The 25,551-nt window shown below is 40.6% G+C and overlaps 2 protein-coding genes across 2 annotated transcripts; one reads left to right on the top strand and one right to left on the bottom strand.

Moving 5' to 3' along the window:
- Window positions 1-912: 912 nt before the first annotated feature.
- Window positions 913-15,642, bottom strand: trak1b (trafficking protein, kinesin binding 1b). Its single transcript, XM_079367605.1, has 18 exons — window positions 15,415-15,642; window positions 14,915-15,109; window positions 11,364-11,440; window positions 10,896-11,012; window positions 10,372-10,472; window positions 10,048-10,153; window positions 9,875-9,953; window positions 9,558-9,688; window positions 9,402-9,476; window positions 9,175-9,312; window positions 8,997-9,073; window positions 7,741-7,989; window positions 7,231-7,508; window positions 5,658-5,776; window positions 4,346-4,556; window positions 4,124-4,229; window positions 3,670-3,795; window positions 913-3,357 (listed from the first exon to the last, which is right to left on the bottom strand). The coding sequence occupies exons 3-18, from the start codon at window positions 11,412-11,414 to the stop codon at window positions 2,760-2,762; spliced, it is 2,562 nt and encodes an 853-aa protein (XP_079223731.1). The 5' UTR covers window positions 11,415-11,440; window positions 14,915-15,109; window positions 15,415-15,642; the 3' UTR covers window positions 913-2,759.
- Window positions 15,643-19,091: 3,449 nt separating this feature from the next.
- Window positions 19,092-25,040, top strand: LOC306838990 (solute carrier family 22 member 13). The gene is made up of 10 exons (XM_079367431.1): window positions 19,092-20,029; window positions 20,689-20,792; window positions 21,052-21,206; window positions 22,413-22,581; window positions 22,741-22,855; window positions 23,533-23,633; window positions 23,787-23,998; window positions 24,099-24,207; window positions 24,308-24,520; window positions 24,913-25,040. The coding sequence occupies exons 1-10, from the start codon at window positions 19,640-19,642 to the stop codon at window positions 25,013-25,015; spliced, it is 1,671 nt and encodes a 556-aa protein (XP_079223557.1). The 5' UTR covers window positions 19,092-19,639; the 3' UTR covers window positions 25,016-25,040.
- The last annotated feature ends 511 nt before the right edge of the window (window positions 25,041-25,551 follow it).

The following is a 25,551-nucleotide window of genomic DNA, read 5'->3' as shown; positions in this document are numbered from 1 at the left end:
TCAGAACTATTTAGGGAAGAAGCAGGCAGCTGATATTCTATCTATTATGGAGTGGCCAGCGCAGTCACCAGATCTCAACCCTATTGAGCTGTTGTGGGAGCTGCTTGACCGTAAATTACACAAGAAGTACCCAACAAGCCAATCCAACTTGTGGGAGGGGCTTCTGGAATCATGGGGTGAAATTTCTCCAGATTATCTCAGCAAATTAATAGTCGGAATGCCAGAGGTCGGCAAAGCTGTCGTTGCTGCAAATGGAGCATTTTTCAACGAAAGCAAAGTTTGAGGGAGAAAATTATTATTTCAAATAATCATTATTTCTAACATTGTCAATGTCTTGACTATATTTTCTATTCATTTTGCAACTCGTTTGATAAAAAAAAATTGTCAGGATGACCCCCACTGCCCAACAGAACTGTAGTATTTTATATATATTAAGCAACACTACAGTTCTGTTGGGCAGTGGGCCCATCAGAGAATAAACACATCTAGAATGACCTACACAAACACAACAATGGACATCATGTTCCTCACACCTACACACACACACACACACACACACACACACCATATTATGTCCATAAGACGTCACTGACATTTCAGAGGTAGATTTCTTCCTTCGAAGTAGACTGCCCAACTGCCAGAGGGGGCATTTTTGGGTCATGCTACCCTCATCATAGCACATGAGATACAGATGGTGAATGGGTCATGGATTCTCCCAATGTGGACAGACAGATTAAACAGCAAAGTACTTCACATACTGACTATTGTCTGGGCTGAGTTATTCATGAGCACCATCTGCTGGAGGAGGGTTAATAATGATTTTCTGTCTTGGACTCTTCATTTCATGAGTGCTCGAGACTTCAGTGAGTCATGATTTAATTTAGAGGGGAAAAACACAGAGACAAAAAAAACAACAGTTTAATGTATTGTTTATTTGAAAAGCCTTCAACACATGCTTTTCCCAATACTTATAGTAATGCTGTTCTTGGTTATGCTTTTGAAGCATGTCATTGCCGACGATTTTGTGAAAATGACCTCTGTATACAGTGAACACATGTATGACATCATTTTGTAAGTTCAATTCATAGGATTTTTATAAATAAATAAATGACAGTGCAAAAAATGACTGACAGCTCTTCACACCCGAAACCATTAACTTGAAGAAAAGGAATCTTCAAACACAGATGGTCGAGGCACTATATTGCTTCATTTCTCTGAAAGCTTCTGACCATGACAACTGATTAGCAACACTCTCATTACTCATCCTTCTCTCCTCACTCTCTGTGAGCTGTGGCTTCAGCGTATTGATCCGTCCAGTTCACTGGAAGCCTCATCAACTTCCTTATCTAATGGCCAATTATAAACTTAACCGAAGTAACTTAATATTGACATAAAATCCTTCAATGATTTGTTGAAAGTGACTTGTCAATTCACAGCTAATCACTTTAGAAGGAATTTATTTAGCTAAGGATTGTATTGAGGGAAAAGAGTGAGGGTAAGGATGTTTTAATGTACTTTTTTTTAAAATTTATTATTAATTTTTTTTCATAAAAGAGGATCTTTGCTTATTCAATATGAGAGCAGAATAAAGGCATTATTAAGTGATACAGTGATTACAAATAGCCAGCTAGAGCAGTGGCAGATTACAGAGTATGTCAGTGTATTTCTGGGTGCGTGGGGGATCTTATGGATGTGTTTCCAAAAAGACAAGAGTGGGAGTACTACATCTAACCAGCAGAATCAGTCTCCAAAGCAGGGATGTGCGTGTACAGCAGTGGGATCATTTTTTCCGGATTTTTTTTTTTTTTTTTTACCAGACTGCATTTTCATTAAACAATGGGAAGTTTGAGTCCCCCCCACCCCCTAATAAAATTAAAAGATATTTAACTGGTGTTATGTGCCCACATGTTATGATTCCTGTGCTGAAAATGACCAACAAGTATATGATGGCTCTACAAGTGGTATAGCTAAATCCTATGATCAGCTTGCTAATAACAACAAGGTACCAAAGGTGTTGTGGGTACATTTTCAACATGGACACTTTCTTCATTTCTTAGCCTCCTTAGTTGTTATCACAGATGGCCTAATTGGCCTTCAAATTAAAGTGCATCAAAGACTTAGTTAAGCATTAAGACTTAGACAGGGTATACAGCCTCGCTCTAATCCACGCTTAAAAATGTTTTACCAAACAGGAACTCTAAATATACCAAAGACCTCCACTGAAGCTTACTAAAATGTTGTATATATTGTGGCTGAACCATATCAACACAGTAACATATCATAGCAATTTGAATTTGCAGTTTCTGGTTGATTTACTGTTACCCTTCCTGGACTGCACCAGACGTTTTAGAAATTTGAAAGTTTGAATTTGCCTGAAAGGTGCTGTATAAATAAAGTTTGATTGATAAATTGTATAACTCTTATTTCATGTGCAGAGAACAGAGAAAGGCTAGGATGTTCCCTCTTTGAAGTGGCATTTTGCTAAATTAATCAATTTCATATCTGAAAACATGGGCACATAAAACCAAACTATTTGAATGCTACATACCAACAGGTTTTGTATTTGAGTTGAACTCATTATTTTGCTCGTAATTTAAGAGTGAGTCACTACGTTAAAGCACTAAATAGTGGATAGTGTCTTTTTGGAACCATATGAAACGCTGGTCAGTAGTGTGACATGTTGTTGTCAGATGTACAGTATGAACAGTGTCAGTCTGATCTCTCTTGGTCCTGCCTGGATTCTCCTGGGCTAGTCCAGACTATTCCTGGGGTGCTGGGGCTTTCATTGCCATGCTGGCACCAACCATGGCTGGATAACTCCGGTTCCTTCTTATTCCATCAGGCCCAAAAGGGGAGCCGGATCTGCGAAGCCCACCCAAGGGCCCCAGGATGGGGCTTGGACTCACTGCTCTCCCTCCTTGAGCTCCAGCTACACCCAATCGCTTCACCTTGTCCAGCAAGTTGAGTTTGTGGATGGTCACGCTTACGTCCGTCTGGCTTTCGCAATCCCTTCCTCTCTGCCTGCCCCTCATCCTGCCTGTCACTTCCTTGAGTATCGATCGGGCAGGTTTGGAGGCCAAGAAGTTGTCATAGGATGGGCTCTTGAAGTCAAATCCTGCCTGGGTTGATGCAGCTGACACTCCTTCCCCTGTAGGCGAGTTGGGAGGTGTAGAGGGGCGCAGACTAGGGTCAGGGTTTGGTGGTCTGTTGGGGGCAATGGAGGTGCTGAGTAAGACCCCTCCATTGCCTTGACCATACTCCAGACTCAGGCTCTGGTGATACATTGCAGCTGAGATCCCTCTCTCCTGGAGAAGGCGCACTAACCCCAGGGAAGTGCTGGTGGTGCGTGTTGCATCTCTGCAAAAAACAACCATTCAATAAGTCAATCTTTATTTCTGTAGCGCCAATTCAAGACGCTTTACAAAAAGCAGGTGAACAACCTTACTCATCGGAACCATTTAAAGTCACACCATAAAAATAACATTATAACAAAATACTTTCCTATGCTTGTCATTGCCGTTTGTAGCAAACTCCAGAAAGAATTGAAATCGCACAAAGGCAACTTTGAATTGCTCTTTTTAAAAACTTACAACAAAATCGGTATAATAGAGAGTCATAAGCTTTCTTTGAGAATCTGACAACTGATTCAAAAAGACGGAAGAACCATGCCTGAGGTTAGTTGAGGATTCAGAGGGCCTGAGACCGAGCCTGCGGGGTGTGCAAGGTGTAGCAGCTGGAGTGCCCAACAGAGTGCTGGTCATCACACAAGAGGACGAGGATGCCACTGGGTTGAGACTGAAGAGGAGATTTACACCAAGACAAAAAAGATACATTTAAATAATGGAAGGGATGATTCTACTTTCTGATTTCAGAAACATCTGTTCTAAATGTAGGTGATTTTAAATCTAGTAGAAACTGGACTGACTATTACTACTTAATCAAACTTCACTGTTGTTTGAATTCTGTACTGTAAATCCATTGGGACAAAGTCTAATACACAGTAAGTTCACATCAAGCAGGCTGTCAGATTCCAAAAGCAACAGATATCTAACATATTTACCAAAAATAAATCTTTGTTTAAATACATATGATTTATTTTGAACAACACTTCTGTGCTGCTGACCTTGGTGTGACCCGCGTCAGCTCATCAGTTGGATGGAGGATCCGACAGGTTGTGAAGGTGTAGGTAGAGCTGGTATGAGCCATGGATTTACCTGGGTAATATGCAGCTGCAGGCGGCACACACACACAGACAGTCACTAAGCAAGAACAGCACTCAGCAGGTGTTCAATAGTAAAAAAGGTTCAGTAGTAAGTACAGCATGTAAATACTTCATTCGTCTTACCAATGACGTCAGTGTTGCTGAGATGTGGTGATGGAGATGGAGAGGGTGGAGAAGGTGGAGCGAGGCTCGGCGGAAGCGGTTCGAGGTTGGGGTCACTGGTGCTGGATGTTGGTACCACGGCCGGTGAGGCTGTCGCAGAGGAGGTGGGTAGATTCTGGAAGTATTGCTCCCCTGGTTCATCCTCCTCCTCTAAGCCCCCCCATGGATAAACCTGTACACAACCCAACACAGCACAGAAGGATGAGTTCAGTTCTCTCCAGGTGCATGCATGTGGATTTAGTGTTACCATAAAACTACTGCTCTTAAACTACCGGTCTTGAATTTGACTCGGGATCAATAAAGCATCTATCTGTCTGTCTGTCTGTCTGTCTGTCTGTCTGTCTGTCTGTCTGTCTGTCTGTCTGTCTGTCTGTCTGTCTGTCTGTCTGTGTGTCTGTCTGTCTGTCTGTCTGTCTGTCTGTCTGTCTGTCTGTCTGTCTGTCTGTCTGTCTGTCTGTCTGTCTGTCTGTCTGTCTGTCTGTTACCAATGTTCATATTGACAAAAGGGACTGAGAAGGAGGACTTTGCAAGCAATAAGCCAAAACATACCATTGATCATCAATGATCATTTTCTTGAAGTTGAATTAAAGTAAACAGATATAAACAAATAAAAGTTATTTAAGTACGTATGCCTGCAGTAATAAAAGTTGTAAACTGGGAAACACAAAATGTAATTGCATGTACATAACAATGTTCTAAATATGGTCCCATTAACCTGACAGTAAGGCACTGTAGAGGCTGTGGACCTCTAAGGGGGTGGTCTTTGTTTGGGTGTGACCTGTGGTTCCTTTCCCCCCCCTCTCTCTCTCCCTGATTTCTGACTCTATCTATTGCCCTGTCTCGAAATAATAAAGGCAAAAAAGTCCACGAATAAACCCTAAAAACACTCAACACATCCTGTGAGGAATTTGTGTAGACGTGGTTTACAGGTCTTTGTTGATCTTGTCCTGCATAATATGCATAATATGCATAAGAAGTGTTTTCTAATAACACATTTCTTCCTGATCTTTCAACAGTCAACTATATCACTGTGAATCTTTTTAACGGAAAACACAAAAAACAAAGAAAAAAAAGAAAAGGAAATTTTCAGTAGCACAGGTTTTCAATCACCTTACCTGACACCTATCCCCTTCATGGTTTTAGACATTTAAAGTTACTATGAAGAAATAAAAACAGGTTTCGCTGATGTTCATTTGCTCTTCTCGGTCATACGGAGGCATTGGTATTCATTCTGTTCCAGAAACAATGAAAAAAACCTCTCACACTTACACACCTGTTCCAACTCTAGTTCAAGGGGTCTGTAGCCCTTCGGCACAACTCCGGGCCGGGCATCCAGAATGACACCGAGGTGAGGCTGCGCTAACTGCTGCCAGTGATGCAGAGTTGCAGAGCCTGGAGAAGAGAAAAGAGTAGAACTGCAATGTATTCACACACACAAATAAGTAAACTCTCTCAATCTTTGATATGTAACTGCTTCTTTTAGCTTCAGCAAACATTGTCAATATGAAGCCATCCTTTAAAGACAGCTGCTGTAGCTGTCATAGGTCAAATATGTTTTATTTGTCATCTATAATAAACCATTATAACCAAATCATTTTTTTTTATGGTAGTGCTGGGACAAATTGACAGCTGGATCAGATGTCACATAGTAACACGACATGTTAAATTCACCACCAGTATATGATTGTCTTTGCAGATTTTGTGACAAAGCCAGGGCAAGAAAACAAGTTGAACGTATTCAACTAACAATAAATAATGAGTCAGACAAAGATGGACAAACAAGAAAGTGAGGTAAAACAAGAGAACATGAGAGCCTCACTCATATACAGTCTGTGTTTACAGACTGATATACAAGGACGGTTAAAGATGATAGAAAGAAGACAGGGACGATAAAAATGAAATGGAGGAGCAAGAAGAATGAGAAAAGTTTTTTTTTATTAGTCACTACATTAAATTGAAACAGAGAAAGTAAGAAGTGACAGAACAAAGACATGATCTCAAACAATAGAAATAATGAATGAAAATAAAAAGTGAAAATGAATGTAAACAGGATTATAGATGTTCTAATGAGAAGGTGAAGACAGTATTTAAATAAATGTATGTAAACATAAAAATGGCACGTTTTTTATAAATAAAATGAGACAAAAAAAACAATAATTTGTTAATAGCAGAGGACAGCACAGGTCAGCATAAAGGTTGAGTAAACACTTAATCACATGAGGAATAATAAAGTTTTGCTGTCCCTTACGCTGAAGGTTACACTTCTGGCTAATCCCCAGTTTGTGATGTCACATCGCTTCCTCTTCAAAAACAGTTTAATCACACTCACTGGATTGTTAACAAGACAGCAGTCATGTACATCCATGTTCTACGTCAATTACTATGAAATGTGAATGCATCCTCCCCGTTTTCCTTCTCTTTGTGTATCAGATGAATTTATATCTATAACCATTCCCTGGGCTGTGTGTCTTTGTAATAACTGTGTGGGGATGCAAAACTGCCCGACTTGTGATGGTGCATCAAGGACCAGAAAGAGTTAAAAAGCATTAGTGACAGAGGCCTCTCTCTCCTCTCCATTGCTGCTTTCATCTTTTTACTGCCAGCTCTGTCTCTGGCCCACCTCCTTCCTCTCTCCCTTTCTATCCCCGCTCCTGTCTTCCTCGCCCATCCCAAGCCTCGCTCTCGGTCCCCCTCTAGAGTCCGCCCAAGCCTCCTCTCCCGCCTCCTCTCCCCCTCGGTCCCCAAGCCGTGCTTATTCCCTTTCTTTAACGCCACTCCTCTGTGTCTTTCACCCTCCCACTTTCTCCCCGGCTTGCAGGTCTGCCCACTCTCGATTTCGTCCTCACCTTCAAGCGGTTTGACGATCTGGAGTTTGTCAGGGAGGTAGGGCCCACGTGAGGCCCAAACATGGATGTTCCCTAGGGACATAATGCTTTCTGAGGGCGTCATGACACTCTCATGTCCCATGGCCTCATTTAGACCTCCACTTCCTCCCCGTCTACGATCCCTCTCCTCTTCGAAGAAGCGCCTCTCGCTCAAGTTGTTCTGTCGACGCAGAGACAGGCGGCGCAGGGCCAGCCGCAGGTCCTCAGCTCCAGTGGCCTTCTTGTCTCGGCTCTCTGAGCTTTAGAATTCAAGGAACGTTTTTTTTTAAGTTCATAATTCTTTTAAAAAACTAAATCTGTGTGTGTGTGGTAATGTTTTTGTTAACTTACATCAGTTATATTTGACAAATCCACAAGATTCAGCTCAAGTCAAACAGCCAAATACAAAAGTACTTTTTACTCTTTGATTCATGCAGATGTCTGAGTTAATAAACTAAGTTAATTCATTTAATAAAGTTATTTCCTCCTTACTTATCCTGGTTGGATGCCGTCTCCATCAGCATGCTCTGCGTTCTGTTGTCAAGGGCAACACTGTCCCCACTGATGTCACATCCATAGATGCTGGAATGAGGAGTGGAGAGGCCGCTGGATTGGGGTGATGTACGGGTAGACAGAGACTGATTGGAGCCAGGGATGTTGGAGTTTGTTGGAGTCAGAGAACGTTGACGGACCGTTTGGTTGACGGTCTTAACAGTCTCGAAAACACGCTTCCTATGGCTTCTGCACACAACCAGACACGAGAGTATTAGCCCATTCTGTATTACTTGATAATATTAAACACATTAGTTGAGTTATTTAATGGCCAGGTTTAATGTCCAAAGAACCAAAAGTGTCATTATTACACGCAGCACTTTCTGGCGCAGTCTGCCCATATTTCAACATGCAGACTATCAATAGCATACCTTAGCTATCTCTGTAAACAATAAACATTAGCATAATCAAGACTCTTAGCAATTAATTGCTTTTCCTTTTTGCTTGATTTATTCAATTTAATTGATTTTTAGCTTAGCGTTTTTACATCAGCCAGTGATTTTGGTTTCATGGAACAGTTGTTTTGCAGCTAGCTAGCAGTGATTGCCTTCAGTTGCATAAAGTGATTTAAACTTGTGTTTGTGCTTTTGACACTGAATCAAAGTACAGGCTGTGTTAGCTTTAACTAGATAGGAGGGAGGAGTGAGGCTGCTGTAGGGTGTTGATGCGAACCAAATGCTAACATGCTTGCTCACAATCACTATATTGACAAACAGCTAAAATCTTCTGTTCAATCATAGTCCAAGGCATTAGCTTTCAAACATTTGCTAACCTTTTAAATCATCAGATGCAATTATCACTATTAAAAACTAGACTATGTGCGGTGAAGAAGGCTTGGAAATAGAGACAATAAATAAAAGAAAAATGTTTAATGAGGAGAAAAATAGCTGAAAAAAGTCTCTTACAAGCTGACTTCTTTACGGATCCAGCTAACTCACCTCCTGCAGGCCATTTAAAAGACCGCAGGTTTAAGGTTAATTTTAAAGCCACTTTTGTATGTTTTGACCTCTTACAGACAGCCAATGATCTGTACATAATATATACAGTAATGCCAATCTTCCAAAAAATGCTGGGAGCAATGCTGAATGTAAATGTTACAGCCTTTTATTTAAATGTTTTTGAGATACAACATTTGGAAAAGTCTGGATCTGTAAAATAAATCACATCCATTTGTTTGATTGTTAGTTCATACATACTTCTGCTCCTCACACTCGGGGTCATCTAGACTCAACTCCTTCCTCATTGTTCCCTCAATCTCAGCTGCCAGAGAATCCTGCCAAACAAAAACACTGGTAAAGGAATGGATCAAGTACACACAAAGACACACACACACGGATAACCAAAAAAAAAAAACACACACATACACTCCCTCACCATTGGGTAAAGCCCCAGAGGATGGAAGCGTCGAGGAGTTCCTGCAGGATAGTTTCTGTTCCTCAGGTTCTTCAGCTCCTCCTGGGCTTCATGCAGCATCTCTATGCATTCTGAATACTTCTCCTCCAGCTCTTGGAGCTGTTTCGGTGAAATCGTTTATAGAATAATTAAAATCAAACAGCTTGGTTTCTGCTTGTCAAAAAAAAGAGCAATCCTAAAGAAGTTACCTCTTCGGTAAGCTGCCTTTGGGCATCTTTAGCTGCCAGCAGGTGTTGAGAAAGTTCCTCATTTTCTACTGCATACTAGAAAAACACAAGTTTGCATGAGGAAAAGGGCAAAAAGAAAAATCCCTGTTAAGTTCAAATGGGTTAATGTGCACATACAGATTTGGCTTTCTTTTGCAGGTCTACTATCTGGGACAAGAGGTGTGTGATCTCTTCCTGCTGTCGGGATGCATCTTCAGTTTTTCGGGCTAGTTCCTCGGCTATGACAGAGATCTGAAGACTCGACAATCCTGATAAGGACGGAAAGGAGAGAGAGAGGGATATTTACCGAAAAAATGGAAACACTGTAAACCATGAAAACAGAAGACAAGGTGAACACAGGTGCAGAAAGAAAAAAGAAAATGTTCCATGTATACAGAGATTCATTTTCAACACGCTCATAAACAATATCACAAGCATTGAGAGGCAAGACTCACTAAGTTCTTTCACACAGTCGTTGACAAGCTGCTGCTCCTTCTCCTCATATGTTTCAGTCTCTGACTTCAGGTGGTGCGCCTAGGTGTACACAGCCATGATTAAGAACGACAGCCCAACAAATCAATGCTCTTCCATTACCCACACGTGTTTGGTGTTTCGGATGAGGAGATACCTCTGAGCGGAGCGACAGGTTCTCCTCTTCCAGATCTTTGAGTTTTCTCTGTAGAGTGTCACTCAAGAAGCCTCCTGCAGCGCTTTCAACTTTACTTCTCTTGCCCCTAAAGACAGAAAAAATAAAAGACGCATGAAACTCATTATTAGACTGTCAACTTGTACTTTCCTTTTCTCCATAATAGTTAATCACATTGATACATAACTTGTATGTTACGATAATTGTTCGATTTTATGCTTGATATTGGCATTTCTGACAAAATATACATTCAAAAGGATATATAGATAAGGAGAAAAATGAATGAACAAAAAAGAGCAAACTAACGTTGGAGAGCTGCCGGACTCATCCTCACTCTCCTCAGCTGCGTTGGTGTAAAACTGCAGAAGCTCATCCTTCAAGTTCAGCTCATGATGCAGCTGGGCCACCTGGAAGACCACGGATAACGTTCAATGCTTTTGTTACTCTTTATGAATGTTTGTTGTATGTATGCTTGCACGAGGGGCAGCTGTGCTGCAAAATCATTTTCAATTTTATGTTGTATTTCATTGTAGAATCTGGTAGACCTTCAAAGACCCCCAAAAATTATGGTTTGGGAGATTCATTTTTCCATAGGGGCTAAACATGACAAAATAATGAAGTGGATATTTTTTGATATTTTTTTTCTCTTTATCAGTTTTTCCCAACTTTAACTGAAGGAAAACGGTTGATATTATGGATGAAGCTGAGCAAACTCTGTCGACGTGAAATGACTGTGAGACAGTGAAAGTGTGTATATATGTGTGTGTGTGTGTGTGTGTGTGTGTGTGTGTGTGTGTGTGTGTATATGTGTGTGCATGTCATCAGCCAACCTCCTCTGTGATTTGTCCAACTCGTTCCTCCAGATAGTCGTTCTGCTCGGTCAGAGTTCGGTTCTTCTTAAGAAGAGATTGGCCGATTCTTGCAGCCAACTCCAAATCTCTCTCTTTCTGTTAGTTGGACATCAGGAAGAGAAGAGGAGTGAAGAGATGAATGACGGGTTGAGCATTTATACAAAATAATCTTCATTTGGTTCCCAGTGTTGGTGGAGGATAAGCTACTGTTGATACATTTCGACGCAGATTCCACACACTTCTTTGTGTATTTGTGCTACATTGATCATTTTCTTTTTTAGGGAAAGAAATCCGAAACAATTTAAACAACAGACGTGATATTTTTGCATATCTACATTCCAACATCTTCTCTGAGTTACCCACGTTTTATGATTTAGATGACTTAAGTCCTTCCTGCTGCTGCACTGAATTACATTTTGACGAACAGAGGAAAACAGACGCTCTCACCTCCTCCAACAGGCGTGTGACAGCATCGATGTCATTGTAGGTCTTCGTCATCTGGCCCACTCTGTCTGCACATAGCACTGTCGAAAGTAAGGACAAGTGGAAAAGAAGGAAAGAAGAATGTGTTAGGGCAACATCGGCAACGAGTAACTGTATGACAACAGCAGGACTTTTCTCTTTTCTGCTGCAAAGGACCCATCATCTCCTCTTCCCTTCTGATGCGATACACAATCATCTACTGTAATGAATGTCTGATGGCACGCACGCAGTAACATTATGCAACAAAGGTTTTAAAAAGTCAACCTCCCAGAGGTGATAGATGGGTCATTTTAAGGTTGTAACACTTCCATCCTCATTGATTAAATGTTAGTGTATTATAGAGCAGTAATTGTTTTCCATGGCACACCGAATGTGAGTTCAGATACCCTGAGGCTCTCATTGACTTCAGAGCTTTAATCAATATCATTCTGCACAAAGTTATTGAATACATTGTGCAAGCCTCTGTAATCCTGTCAGCAGTTACAAACTGCACGAAACAATTAAACTTCTGTATCATTCACGCAACTTTTAGTTCAGCCTTTGCAAACAAATAACATAAAAACAACAGCATCAGACCCACTCAGGAATATTAAAGGACTGTGTGTGTGTGTGTGTGTGTGTGTGTGTGTGTGTGTGTGACTCTGTATGGGTATACGTATGCTGTACGGACTGACATGTCAAAATAGAGCTGATTCAAAATCAGCAGGCTCCCTCTTAACGAGGACAAAGCCAAAGAATTGTTCCAAGTGTTTGAAAATTACCCCCAAAAACCCACAGTTTTTCAGTTTCCAAAAAAAAAAAAAAAAGAGTTTCACAATGCTGTTTTAATGTTGCAGGCAGTCGTTAAGAGATGACAACACTGTTTAGTTTCCATTTGTTGCCGTCATTTACAAATATATCCAAAGCAGTTAAAGTTTACATGCACTTTAGTCTACTGTGCAATGAAATGTGAGAAAACAAATCACATTAAATACGATGTTCTCTCAATTATCAAACACTTTTTCTTTACCTTTCTTGTAAAACTGCTCACACTCATCCATTATTACTCTCTCCGTCCCACTCTTGCCGTCCATCTCCTTCCCAAGCTCCACAATAATCGACAGAGTGAAACCAAACTCTGAGCCATTCCCTTTCCCTCTCTCCCTCCCACTGCTCATCTACTGTATAACAGCCCAGAACACTGAATTACCCTCCGCCCACATGGAAGCCCCTGTGAGTGAAAGTGAGGGAGGCGGAGGGAGGAGAGAGAGTGTGTGTTTTGATTTGGATGCATGGTTGAAGAAGGAGCCAATCAGAGCTTTCTGTGTGGACTTTCTTCTTAGTTTATAAAAAACAGAACTCTCACAAAAAGCTAAGTGCATCTGATCTCCTGTCAATCAGCTGTGAGTGGAGGCTGCCATCATGACTCTGATGACCCTCGAGCGGATTCACCTTCATTTCAACACAACATCTGTGTTTGGCTCGATGCAATGCTGCAATCAACTACCGGCCTCCAGCAACAGTTGTGACACGCTCTCACAAACAGCTCGTGCATTTTTACTATTGACTTTTGTTCGGCTGAATAATGGAACACAATAGATTGGGAACCAATTATTAAACTTCGTGGAATTACACTTCCTCTCAACCTCATAGATTCAACAGTGCAACGCTTGTAACAAATGTAACAAGAAGGACTGGTTGACTGTGACAAAGGCACATTCATAATGAAGACACAGAGAAAAAAACAAATACAATATGCTCAGAACCACGCTGTCTTTAACATCGATAGAAGTGTTCTGATACAAGGTTTTCCTCCCAGTAACTAATATCTGCAAATGACAGCCTCAATGAATGAATACATACAATCAGTGAAAAATCTGATTTACAATATAGTGATATTGATAACACTGATGTGGTTTTTAATTGTCACCATGATCATTTTTTGGGGAGGTGGGGGCGGGGCCTAATAAAAGTTTGGAATCTAAACAGCGTAATGACACGCTTACTTTCCGATGCCTAAACTGATTCTGCGTTAGCATTTAAGGCACTATCAGAGGTATATACAATACAGAGGGGGAAATAAGACTTAACTTGAAATGTAGTGTCTTTAAATGTCTTAATGGTAGAGTCGTAGAGTCGCCTCTCAACCAAAAGGTTGGGGGTTTGATCCCCAGCTGCTGCAGCAACATGTCTAACGTGTCCTTGGCAAGATATTTACTCCCCTGCTCACCCGTTTGACAGCATACAAATGGGATTAATTACATGTTATGGTCTCCCCACATAGCACACACTACCGTCAGTGTGTGACTGGGTGTGAATGGGTAGGTGTGAGCTGCAGTGTAAAAGCGCTTTGAGTCGTCAGTAGACTAGAAAAACTAGAACTAGAAAAACAAGCATGCGTCCATTTACCATCCAGAGACAGCAAGACTGTTCATTTAAACAGCACAAACGGCAGGCCCAAAAACCTTTACACCTGAAAAGTTCACAGTGTAGTACTCACAAACAATAACTCACAAACAATAACTCATAACTAATAATGCAGTTTTTGAGAGAGGGCTCCACCCTGTGGAGGGAGGCTACAACTGCTGCTCTACAAAGGCATTGAAAAGGAAAACTTGAAAAGTGGGAAAAGTCAAACTAATACTGACCAAGATTATAAAAAATGTTTTTGACTCAACTCCAACAGAACTTATTAAGTATCTATTAAGTGGCACATACAATGTAAAAAAAACCTAATGCTAAACAAATGGCTTCTTTTGGAGAGATGCTGTAACCTCAGACAGGTGGTAATTTTAATACCTTGTAGTTTTGTGATAACCTTATTATATAAGAAGTCTCTGCTGCCCCCCTCTGTATTCATACAGAGTAAACACAATAATGGTGAAATGGTGGGATAAGAGCAAGAACGACCTTTATTATCAGAGAACTTGAGTTTCCAAGGCCGACTAGCACAATAACCATACACTATCAAAATCTGTGATGTCACTCTTTACTTTGATCTCGGAGATCAAATCATGTCAGTGTCTTGTACTTAACTGGTTCTTACTTTTAATTCTTTGTGGGTTTAAAACCACAAAGTTCCCTTTTTTAAAACAGAATGATGTCGCTTGTCATTGTCTTCATTTTAGCGTCGTAACTTCTCATCCCTTATGATGGATCACAGATTTATTAAAGTACATGAAAATGTATTATAATTTACTAAGCATCAATTATGATCAGTATGATGACAATAATAATCACTACCATGAGGCATTTCCTCCAACAATAAGCATAAATACAGGCAGTCACAGTATATCACTAACCCCTACAGTCAACAACTAACCTTCAGACCACTACTGAACTCCTTATCTCTTCTAAAAGGTGACTGTCGATATGACAGAAAACCTTATGTGTTTAAGAGTAGAACAATTCAAACAAACATTAACAGGGAGGCACTAGATAAACGCATCATGTAGCTAAGTGGGTAAACATACATATTATGTTCTGTCACATATGATCGAATGTCACTGCTGAGAATGCACTCTGTGGAGACTTACAGAAATATTTGAGGGTCTCTTCGATCTGCTCAGTGGTCAGGTCAAACCTGGTGTCTGGAGCAACGAGGGGCGTGTGCAGCCAGTCATCGTTGTCATAGCCGTAAACGGTGTCAGCTCGCAACCGATACACCGGCAACTGCTCCTCCAGAAGACTGATGATCTCAAACTCCGGCAGGTCAGTACTGTTGCACACATCTGAACAGGACATGGAAGTGAATATACTGCAGCTTTGAAGTCAAATGCTGCCTGATATTATGTTCAGTCTCACATGGCTGAATAATGGAAAAGAAAAATTAAAGTGTCGCCAATCAGAGGATTTGTTTACGCCAGTATTTCTACAGAGAAATCTTAATTAACTAAAGCAAAACACACAGGTACGTTCTTTTCTTTAATATTTTCTCTTTTAAATACTACCAGTTAACTAAGGGCTATATACTTTATAAGACCCTTAACCCTAACTATGTTTTCTTTACGCCAAAAAGTTTGACCCTGATATCTACCTGTGATGGTCTCGGCGTCCCTGCAGTCGGGTGCCAGATGTGTGCCAAGCTGAAGCTCCCCGACGCTCACATACTGCTCCTCTTTCGTGTTGTGCTGGTCAGAGTCTGGGTCTGGGTCCGGTTCCAGTTCTGGGTCGGGGGGTAGGGAGGGGGCCGGGGAGGCCAGCTTGGCTAACTTCTCAATGGAGGGGAGAAATGGTGGCCATGGGCCTTCGGAGCTGGAGCTCTCCTAGGTTTGCAGACCCACCGGTCAGATGAGGAACAAGACGACACAGCAACCTGGAGAGGAGGAGAGAAGAAGAGAAAAACAAATCAGCGTGCTCCCACGATCCCTACAGAGTCTTTAACTTCAAGTGCTGCTGAGTCTGCACTCTGTTGTCTGCCAGCATGCTGAATAAATCTAAGCAGAGCTTCTGCAGAATCACTTTCCACTGCTGGGAAATTATAAATTAGGCATATGGGGATTAAGTGCATCTCTTAATATTCACATGATAAAATAAAAGTGTTTGTCTTAACTGATCCATGAACTGGATGGATTTTCTTTTGTTCCTCTTATACATGAGATTTCTTCAGGCACAGTTAAAACTACAACACAATCAGTGTTAGGGGTCAAATTGTTCTATCCAATTCTACAATGCAGCTAACATGGATGGTTGACAAAGGGGAACAAACTGTTAAACTACTAGGTAACACATCATCTCCTGACAATGCATAAACTCAGAGAGCCCTTCCCACAGCAGAAACGGCTGAAGTAGTCTAGTAATAGCAGATTTCAAAGTAAACACAGCAGTGTTCCTGCAAAGCGACCTTGCACCATAGTCTTTATTCTGCAGGGCTCATTGTGTCTGTCTCATGAGGAGGGGGGGAAAAAACTCAGCTAGTAAACGTATTGCAAACCTGGATCATGAATTTCAAGTAGGTGCCGGATGAAACAGCTAGAAAAGCACCTTGTGGCAGGATATAAATAGAAACAAAGAACACGTTTGTGTGCATATGCGCTTTTGTCTTTCGTAGATTACAGACACCTGGTGATGGACGGGTGAGGACACCTGACATCACACCTGTTTGTAGCTGAAATTATACAAGCAAGGCCAAACAAGCATATAGGTAGCTTCTCTGTGTGGCAACACCACAACCTTAGGATGTCTTTCCTATTGGAACAATAAAAGCTTCATCGTTGCTCAGTAGCTTTGATGATGAGAGAGACATTTCAGGGTTGGTGTTTTATATTATTGATAGAAAAGGTGGTCAAGCAGTTCAGTTGCATTAGAGAGCCAAACGAATAACTGACTGTCCTACATTCAACAATATTTGGACTGTCTTTCAGTGAACGCTATTAGCAGCTGCTGGCAGTAAATAGGCCAGAGTTCATTCATGCATGTGGCATAAACAATGTTATTTGAATGCTGTCTGAGGGCGTGGCTTCGTCAGCATCAGTGGGTCGCGTCACGGATGCGGATCTGGGTTCTCATAAACCGTGTCCTGATAGTCAGACAATAAGTGCCAGATCATGATCAGCTGACCTTATGTTGTATGACATCGCCATTAAAATCATTCATTCGTGAAAGCAGGGAAAGTACATCAGGCACAGAGCCCTACTCACACTCAGCAGAGACGGATTCAACGTGTTCTCTCTGCCAAAAGGACTCTGGTGCAGGTCCGTTATTCTGCAGGAGGAAAATGTCCAGATATTGATGAATGTCCCTCGGATGAGCAGGTCAGAAACGGACTCTATCAGACACTGACTGTGTGCAGGCCGGCTGGATCGCTGTATTATTTCTTTGGTCTAAACTCCACCAATGGCGTTGACAGTCCGGATGATCAAGGTGACCTCAGGCTGGTTTCCAAAGTCGCTTTTGACCCCGTCCTCTCCTCCTTCCCTTCAGCCATCCCCCTCTGTCCTCTGTCTCTCACTTTCTCCGGAGCCTCCCTAACAGCTGTCAAGTTAACCAGCAGGACAAAACAAGACTTCTGGTCATTGCCTTCAAAATAAAATGCACAAGCCTTAAAGGGATACTTCACTCATTTACATGAAGCTGTGTATCATTAGAAACATGGTAGTAGTGTTGAATGGTCGTGAATCCAGCCCTCATTTTGCCCTGAGACGAGAAATTTCTAATGATACACAGCTTCATGTAAATGGGTGAAGTATCCCTTTAACAATTAACAGATTTAAACCAAACGTCAGGGGCGGGAATTTGGCTCCAGGCGTATTCCCAGTCTGTTATTACAAAATGTTTTTATTTCAGCTTGTATTCTAACCATCAGTAACTTACATCGAGGTGTTTATATATATTGCATTATATTGGAGTTTTTTCTGCTAAATGTTATACCATTTAATTTTTGAACTCACGATGTTGTACTTTTATTTTGAATCAACGCCTTTTTACCCACCACATCCTGTGCAAATCTCTCTGATTTGACCATTTTTCTCTCCACTGACTTTCAGACACCCAAATCAGGACCCAACCCGTTCTGGGCGAAGTATCAGTGACGTAACAAGCACCTAAAAGAGAAAGGGAGACCGGAGCAAACCTTATGCCAAGTCGCCCAGTAGGCTACAAATAATGGGAAATATATATTTTTTTTAAATAAATAAAAAGATATTTAAACATTCAGATCATTTAATATTTTATCTTGAAACAGACAATATTTCCTGTCTGGGTAATATGCTTTGCGTTTTTTTCACCCACAAATAAAGTTTAATTGAACAATGACTATAGAAATCTGACATCGAGCCATTATGCATTGATGCCCCCTACTTGACCCTCTTAACAGAAGAGAGAGATCATTGTTTATTGGAGAGTAATACATGACAGTTACAACCATTTCATCACTAATATTAATCTACTATGGGCCTTTAAGTTGAAATATAAGCCTAATTTTTTTATGATTAATAAAACACATCTATTTTGTTTTGTTGTTGTTTAAAAAAGAAAAGAAAAGCCAAGTAGACCTATAGCCTGTTTAGCTATTATACAAAGTCAACCGCTTATGGACACAGCAGATATAATGTGAGTTTCGAGATTTCCTCCAATTATTTATAATATATTTTTTTAAAAGTCAGTTCATCAATTGTATTTTACCTATAGCCACGACAACAAAGATTGACATTTTAATATGAAGTATAGGCTACAGTCTTACAGGAAACCTTCATTTGGAGCAAGACATTTTATTCTTGACAACACAAGCAGTTTAGACGTTTAATATTTAATAGGCTAAACAGACTATGGCTATGAGGCTATAACCTGCAGATGTTGACTAAAAGAAACTTACTTCAGGACTACAAAAGGCATTTTACTGTCCAAGAGAAAACACTGATCAGTAAGCACTAATACATAATTTTTCACAGCTTTACGGTAAAAAAAAAAAAAGAAAAAAAGAAAAAGTGTTTGCAGACTACTATTGAGGTCGGAGGTTTGAAGTATATAATTCAATCTCATAACAGCAGATGGCAGCAGAGGGTTTCTGACTACGTACGCCTCAGTGTTTGTTGTCAATTGAATTTACAGCAGGTGTTATGTAGGCAACACATTTCAAGTTCACAAAGGAGAGGCTGCTGTAACTCATTATGAGGACTGATATTGATTATAACGCGAGGTCCATTCTCTTTAAAGATCCTCTGTGAATTAAATCATTCACCTTCACGATAAGCGCGTCAGTGGTGTTGTGAGCGTTTTTTTATGGGATTTATTACTGAGGCTATGGCCCTGCCCTGTAAGTAGGCTACACCAACTATAGGCTGCATCAAACCAAACGCTCTCCAAGCTGCTGTTGTTGTCTCTGGCATTCTCCAGGTCCTGCTGCGTGTGGAAAACAGCACAGCAAAAGCCTTCAAACACATGGCAATTTCTTGGACGCGTGACTTTTTTTTCTGTAGTAACCAAAGATGGATTCAAAACACATTCAACCTGAATTCTTTAAACTGATGGTTTCTTATTGAAGTGGAAATCGGATAAGATTTGGACAACAACTAATACTGCAGTTTTTTTTCCCTGCGTAAAGCCTCTGATGTCGCTCGGAAGGTGAGAGGTGTCGGTTCATTTTTGATGTGACTTCAGTACGGCTAATTGGGTCATGTAAAAATAATGCAACATAGCTGAAAGCAGCAGCGCATGTTTGTTTTACATTGTTTATCCCCTGATCATCACGCCACAGCTCGGCGTGGACACCACTTATCCGTCTTGTGGTTGTTTACAGTCAACAACACCCTTCATCCCGCTGGATGATTCAATGCAATAGAGCCAATAATCTTCAAATTGGCCCAGTTTTTTTTCCCCTCCTCAAAATGAATTTCGACCAACTCCTCACTGCCATCGGGGGCTTCGGAAAATATCAGAAAATGTTGTACATATGGATTTGTTTACCCCAGATTCTACTCGCCTTCCACATGATGGCGAGCGTCTTTATAGGAGCCACGCCGCCCCATCGATGCGGAGAGAGCCCGAGTTTAGTAACTGGTACACTCAGAACACTCAGATCCAACTTCAGCGTCTTGGATTCCTCCTGCTTTTCTTCTGAGGTCCTGCTGCAGGGCAACCGGACCGAGCGCGTCCCGTGTGGCCACGGATGGGTATACAGCAACGACACTTTTCAGAGTACAACGGTCACAGAGGTAGGACATAGTAAAGCATGCTGCTGTGCACGTTTTTGTTTTTTAACATGTTGAAATAAAAATAATAGAAACACAAAACAAGAAGTATAATCAATAAAGAAAGGAAAAACAAAACAGAAAAGGGATCAAATAAATAAGTAAAATATAATTCATGTTGGAAAGGTATAGGAATTTAAGGAATTTAATTTCACCTGTAATCTTGTCTTAAAGTGTAAAATCAATTTCACTCCTCAAGTTACACTCATTTACAGGTCACACAGTAAAATAGATAAATCAATAAATAGGTAGGATATGAACAGATAAATACTTATTGGCCAACATAATTAAACACCAACCCATGCATACAAACATACACATGCATATCATACATACACGTGCATGTATATACTGTATATGCATGCACAAGTAAGTTCTGTCTTTATGTCTTAAGTCTTATATGATCATGAGGTAATCCTATTGTCAACGATAGCTACACTATACACAGTGCTCATAAGACCACACCTGAAGCTTTTTTGGCCCGAGTGGGTTGATCGCCTGCTTTGCCCAGATACACAGCTTTAAAATACTAATAAACGGCAACAAGAACTCCTTTAAATAAGTAGGCCTATGTACAACTAATTCTTACTTTACGACAGTCAACAATGTCCTCTGTTTACTAGTGGGATCTGGTGTGTGACAAAGCTGGATTGAACAATCTCGGTTCATCTATCTACATGTCTGGCCTGTTAGTGGGATCTGCTGTGTTTGGATCCATGGCTGACAGGTGAGCTGATACGTTTGCGTAGTCTTGAACTCCTTCACTTCTGACTTCGTACCTATACAAAACCCAGCAAAGTCCTCGACATCAACACATGGCTACAGGCCCAGACACACAGAGATTTCCCCAGGTGTTTCTGCAGGTGTGGCACACCAACACCTCCATATTCCTGTATATGACTGGCCTCAAATTGTAGCAGTGGCTCACCAAAGCCCTTTATGTTCTTAGAAAACAAACTGATGTCCAAGCTTTCTGTCTTTTTAAGGTATGGTCGACGTTTCGTCCTGCTGCTGTCCATCGCGCTTCAGACTGTGTTTGGAGTCGCTGTGGCCTTTGCACCCAACTTTCCTGTCTATGTGATTCTTCGTTTTACTGTTGGCGCCACGATCTCTGGGGTTATCATCAACGCATTTGTGCTTGGTACTTACAAATCACACACACTTAAACAATGAGATGTGAGAAAACTGCAGTAGCAATAGCATAAAGCACTGACTACATCTTTTTTATTTGGTTTGGTTTGGAAGTCAATGACAGTTTAAGATCTTTCAGTAAATGTATCATAAATGATCAGACGTATAACGTGATGCTCTGTGTTAAAAAAAAAAAAAGCTTCAACAATTTAGAACTGGAGGAAGAAGATTGGAGTCAGCTCAAGGTTCAAACAAGATTTTAATCTTGTACAAGAGGAGCATTCACAGAGCAACATGCAGGCCAGATAAAATAAAGATAAAAGCATGGTATTCATCCGTCTCTGTGGGTGTGTTATCACTCTGATAGATACTAATTTATGCCCTCCTGCACTTAGGATTCGTAGAGAAGAAAGTGATAGCATTGAATCATTACGCACTATCTTGAGTGATCATTCAATACCTTGAGTGTGTCATAGAACAACACAAAGGGTCACAGGTCACATTTAAACAGAGGCTTTGAGCATTCCTGTGTAAGACTTCAGTCCACATCTCTCTTCATGAAGTTTCCATCTCACTGTTCTATTTCCTTTAGCTGTTCTGAAGTATTTCTTTTATGATTATTTTACACCGGCTGTTAAGTTTCAGTAAGCTTGAGAGATAGAAGGCGGGACAGAACATTTGGATTTATATGAATGCATCACTTGATGTGACAAAGGTTTTTTTTATTGGTCAACAAAATCAGGATGAGTCATCAGACTTTTGAAACGTTTAACATTAAGAGAAATAAGGTTGCATACATACAGTTATTTTGATGTAAAAAAAGTCAGATAATGTTTTTTTAAAAAGGAATGCTGGATTAAAACTTAAAGAAAACATCCTAAAAAAAACGAAGGATTATACAAATCTAAATAGTTTTTCTTTGAATGACAACATTATTGATGTGTTTGTTGAACCATTAATGTGCATACTGAATATCTGGATATCTGTTTAATGTATTGTCAGATAAGCTTGCCCCACAGAGGTTTAACCCTGTTATGATCTAATGTCTCATGCTTTTCATTCTTTTTGCTCAATTTTATAACAAAATCCCTTTCCCATCTTTCCACTACCTTAAATCCCTAAACCATTACCACAGTGTAACCTTCTTCCCATGTGACTTCCGTCCTCTCTTTTCCGTTCTTCTTCCCTCACTCCAAACCCTGTTTTTTTTTTAAAGGCACTGAATGGACTTGCACCAAGAGGCGCATGCTAGCAGGTATCATCACTGACTATGCATTTGGTCTGGGCTACATGCTTCTAGCAGGCATAGCATACTTAATACGAGACTGGAGAAAACTACAGCTGGCCATATCAGCCCCTGGCTTCCTGCTCATCTTTTATATTTGGTGGGAAACTCGAATGTCACCATCACATTAGACCCACTGTCCATTCAATATTAATGTATTCAGACATTAAGACTTGAATGTAGTCTTTATCCCCCCCCCCCATTTCCGTTTCTATCCTCCTTTCCCTTCTCTCCCTCTTTCCTGTTCACACCCTGACAGGGTGCTTCCTCAGTCTGCCAGGTGGTTGTTAGCCAACAACAGAAGTGAGGAGGCCATTGCACTGCTCCGCAAGGCAGCGCTGGTTAATGGACGGGTCTTACCTCCAGTTGTACAGGTAACATTTTTTGTAAAAACAAATTGGAAGTGACAAAATACAAAACAGATTTTTGTTAACTTCCCTTTCCACCAAAAGTCAATTGTTCTTACTCCAGATGTTAAGCTGATAAGAGTAAAAACATGTAGGTGTACGAGACCTCAAAGGTACGCCTCTCTGGTAAAAACAAAAAGGTCCAGCAACAGCAGATTTAAAAAATATTCAAGTATGACAACAAATAGGCTTACTTCCACTTATTGGTGCCTATATCTGTGATTAAAATGACGTTTCATCGTTATCCTCAAATAAACTGTAGTGTTTTTGTCTGTTATTTTAAACAATGTATTACTTTTTGACAATGAATAACTACAAATAAAGTGGTGTAGTGAGTAGTTTGGCGCCAGATTGTGTACATAGAAATAAACTACACTATATTGCCCATGCTGAATTTGCCATTTTTCTCATCTGAATTCCCCTCAGGATTTGAATTTCTCCTCGGGATCATTAGAGTATCTATGTATCTATGTTCAGGTTAATGAGGACATGAGGATAATACTCAGTTACAAATGTTTAACATACTGACGGTTTTTTTTTCTTTGTTTTTAAAGCTATGGGAAACACAGCAACATGTTATGAAGGGATATTATTAGACTCTATTGAAGCTTACCTTCTAAAGAATTGGGTTTAAATGTATCCAGGTTGAGAAGATTTTAGGAGGACCCAAGCAACGTCATACTGCTGTGGATCTGGTTCGAACACCTCAGATGAGGAAGAGAGCCATCATCTTGTTCTATATCTGGTACATTGCCTGTTGTTTGGGCATGCATAACTGTATTTTTTTAAATCACAATTTAGAAGTCAGTTATAAGACAAAAATCCATTCCTATTTTTTTATCTCATGTTCTCATGTTTTCTCTTCTGCCTACATTAATGGTTGTCCTTTACACCCAAGGTTTGTGAATGTGCTGGTGTATTATGGCCTGTCACTGGGTGTGTCAAGATTAGGCACAAACCTCTACCTGACCCAGTTCGTGTTTGGGTTGGTTGAGATCCCGGCTCGTTCTCTCGTATTGCTTGTCCTGCCATGCAGTCGTCGACTCTCCCAAAGTGGCTTTTTGGCTGTTGGGGGTCTCGCATGTCTGCTCATGCTCGCTGTCCCTGAAGGTACGATGACCACTCTGCATTTGCTTTGTGTTCTGACAGAATCTATCTCAAATAATGGCACACAAATGTAAATGATCAGTCCTTTGATTTCTTTTTACAGATCACCCAAATGTCCTGGCTGGTCTTGCTATGGTGGGAAAGTTTGGTATTACAGCTTCCTTTGCCGTTATCTATGTGTACACAGCTGAGATATTTCCCACAGTGCTTCGGTAAGACGTATTTATGGTTTTTTTTTTTCCTCAGACACACATGCTCTCAGAGTAATTATAACAACTTCTGAAGGTAAACCTGCATTTTATCTTCCTCCAGGCAAACAGGAATAGGTGTATCAAGTATGTTTGCAAGGATGGGTGGTGTGTTAGCGCCTGTTATCAACATGCTCCATAACAGCAACCCTGCGATACCTCTGATCATCTTCGGTACCTCCCCGCTACTGGTCGCTGTTCTGGCTCTGGCCCTTCCTGAGACTGCTGACAGACCTCTGCCTGACACCATAGAGGATGTAGAGAACTGGGACATAAGGTACTAAAATGAGCCTCTGTTTTCATATTGTTGAATAGTAAATGGTAAATACACTGTAGTCATAAAAGGCTTTTTCAAGTACATGTCAGTTACCTATTCACACATATTCACAAACTAATGACTGAGGATAAAGTCCTTGTAAGTATCCTTAGCAATACCATACCATATCCATACACTGCTGTCTATGCCACCAGGTGCAATTTGGGAATCAGTGTCTTAGCCAAGGACACTTACTATACATGTAGACTGCAGGAGCTGAAAGTGTTATCATAGTCTCAGTAAATTTTCAGCTTTCATGACCCCGAACAGGACATTGTAGACTTGCTTGTTCCAACTTGAAGAACAAACCTCTGCGAACAGCACAGCGTGTACTTTGTGTTTTGTCTCTGCAGATCGTCTTCCAACAAGAAGAACCCTGAGATATCAGAGGATATCACCCGATCAGCTAGCAGCACAGAGGAGCAGGAGCTACGACATCTAGCAAGCCAGGCCTAACTGCATAAGAGAGGACGTACACTTTCCATAACTTACATGCCATCCAGTCTCACCTTTGTTACTGGATGCAGTGCGCCATTAAACATCCTCTATGCAATTTCATGTCAGGATCATATCAAGAGCTCAATGAAAAAAAAAAAAAAGTCAAACATAAATGTAGTACTCACCAAACCAGGTTGTTGGTGTGCATGAACATAGACACAAAGCAAGTATTCTCCTTGGGAATCCAATGTTTACATCTTTATTCCTAGTTTGCAAAGGGGTTTTTTAACCTCAAGCTAGATTTGTTTTTTTTAAAACCAGAGTGGAAATTTAAAAAACATACTTGACAAGATGAATTCAGTGCTGAAAGATAATGTTTCAGTGCATTCAGCAAAAGCACCAATAGTTGTTTTTGTTTTTTTACAGGGTACCATGTCTGTGTGTTTTTGTTGAATCTTATTTCTGTATTAAACAATAAACTGCCTCGTTTTCTGTTGCATTTCTCGCAAAAAAAAGAATAAAACAAGTCTTGTGAGATTGCATGAACAAGTTTA

Source organism: Symphodus melops (genome assembly GCF_947650265.1).
Source record: "Symphodus melops genome assembly, chromosome: 18".
NCBI lineage: Eukaryota > Metazoa > Chordata > Actinopteri > Labriformes > Labridae > Symphodus > Symphodus melops.
Note: the sequence above shows the minus strand (reverse complement) of the source record. Positions and strands in the feature narration are given on the sequence as shown.

Bases quoted from the DNA above. Each gene is read 5' to 3' on its own strand.
- trak1b (XM_079367605.1), bottom strand. From the start codon at position 11,414: ATGACGAAGACCTACAATGACATCGATGCTGTCACACGCCTGTTGGAG. The intron at 11,013-11,363 runs GTGAGAGCGTCT...TCCAACTAACAG, and splicing joins TCACACGCCTGTTGGAGGAG to AAAGAGAGAGATTTGGAGTT. The intron at 10,154-10,371 runs GTTAGTTTGCTC...TTCTGTCTTTAG, and splicing joins GAGTCCGGCAGCTCTCCAAC to GGGCAAGAGAAGTAAAGTTG.
- LOC306838990 (XM_079367431.1), top strand. From the start codon at position 19,640: ATGATTCAATGCAATAGAGCCAATAATCTTCAAATTGGCCCAGTTTTT. The intron at 22,582-22,740 runs GTGGGAAACTCG...ACACCCTGACAG, and splicing joins CTGCTCATCTTTTATATTTG to GGTGCTTCCTCAGTCTGCCA. The intron at 23,634-23,786 runs GTACATTGCCTG...TTTACACCCAAG, and splicing joins ATCATCTTGTTCTATATCTG to GTTTGTGAATGTGCTGGTGT.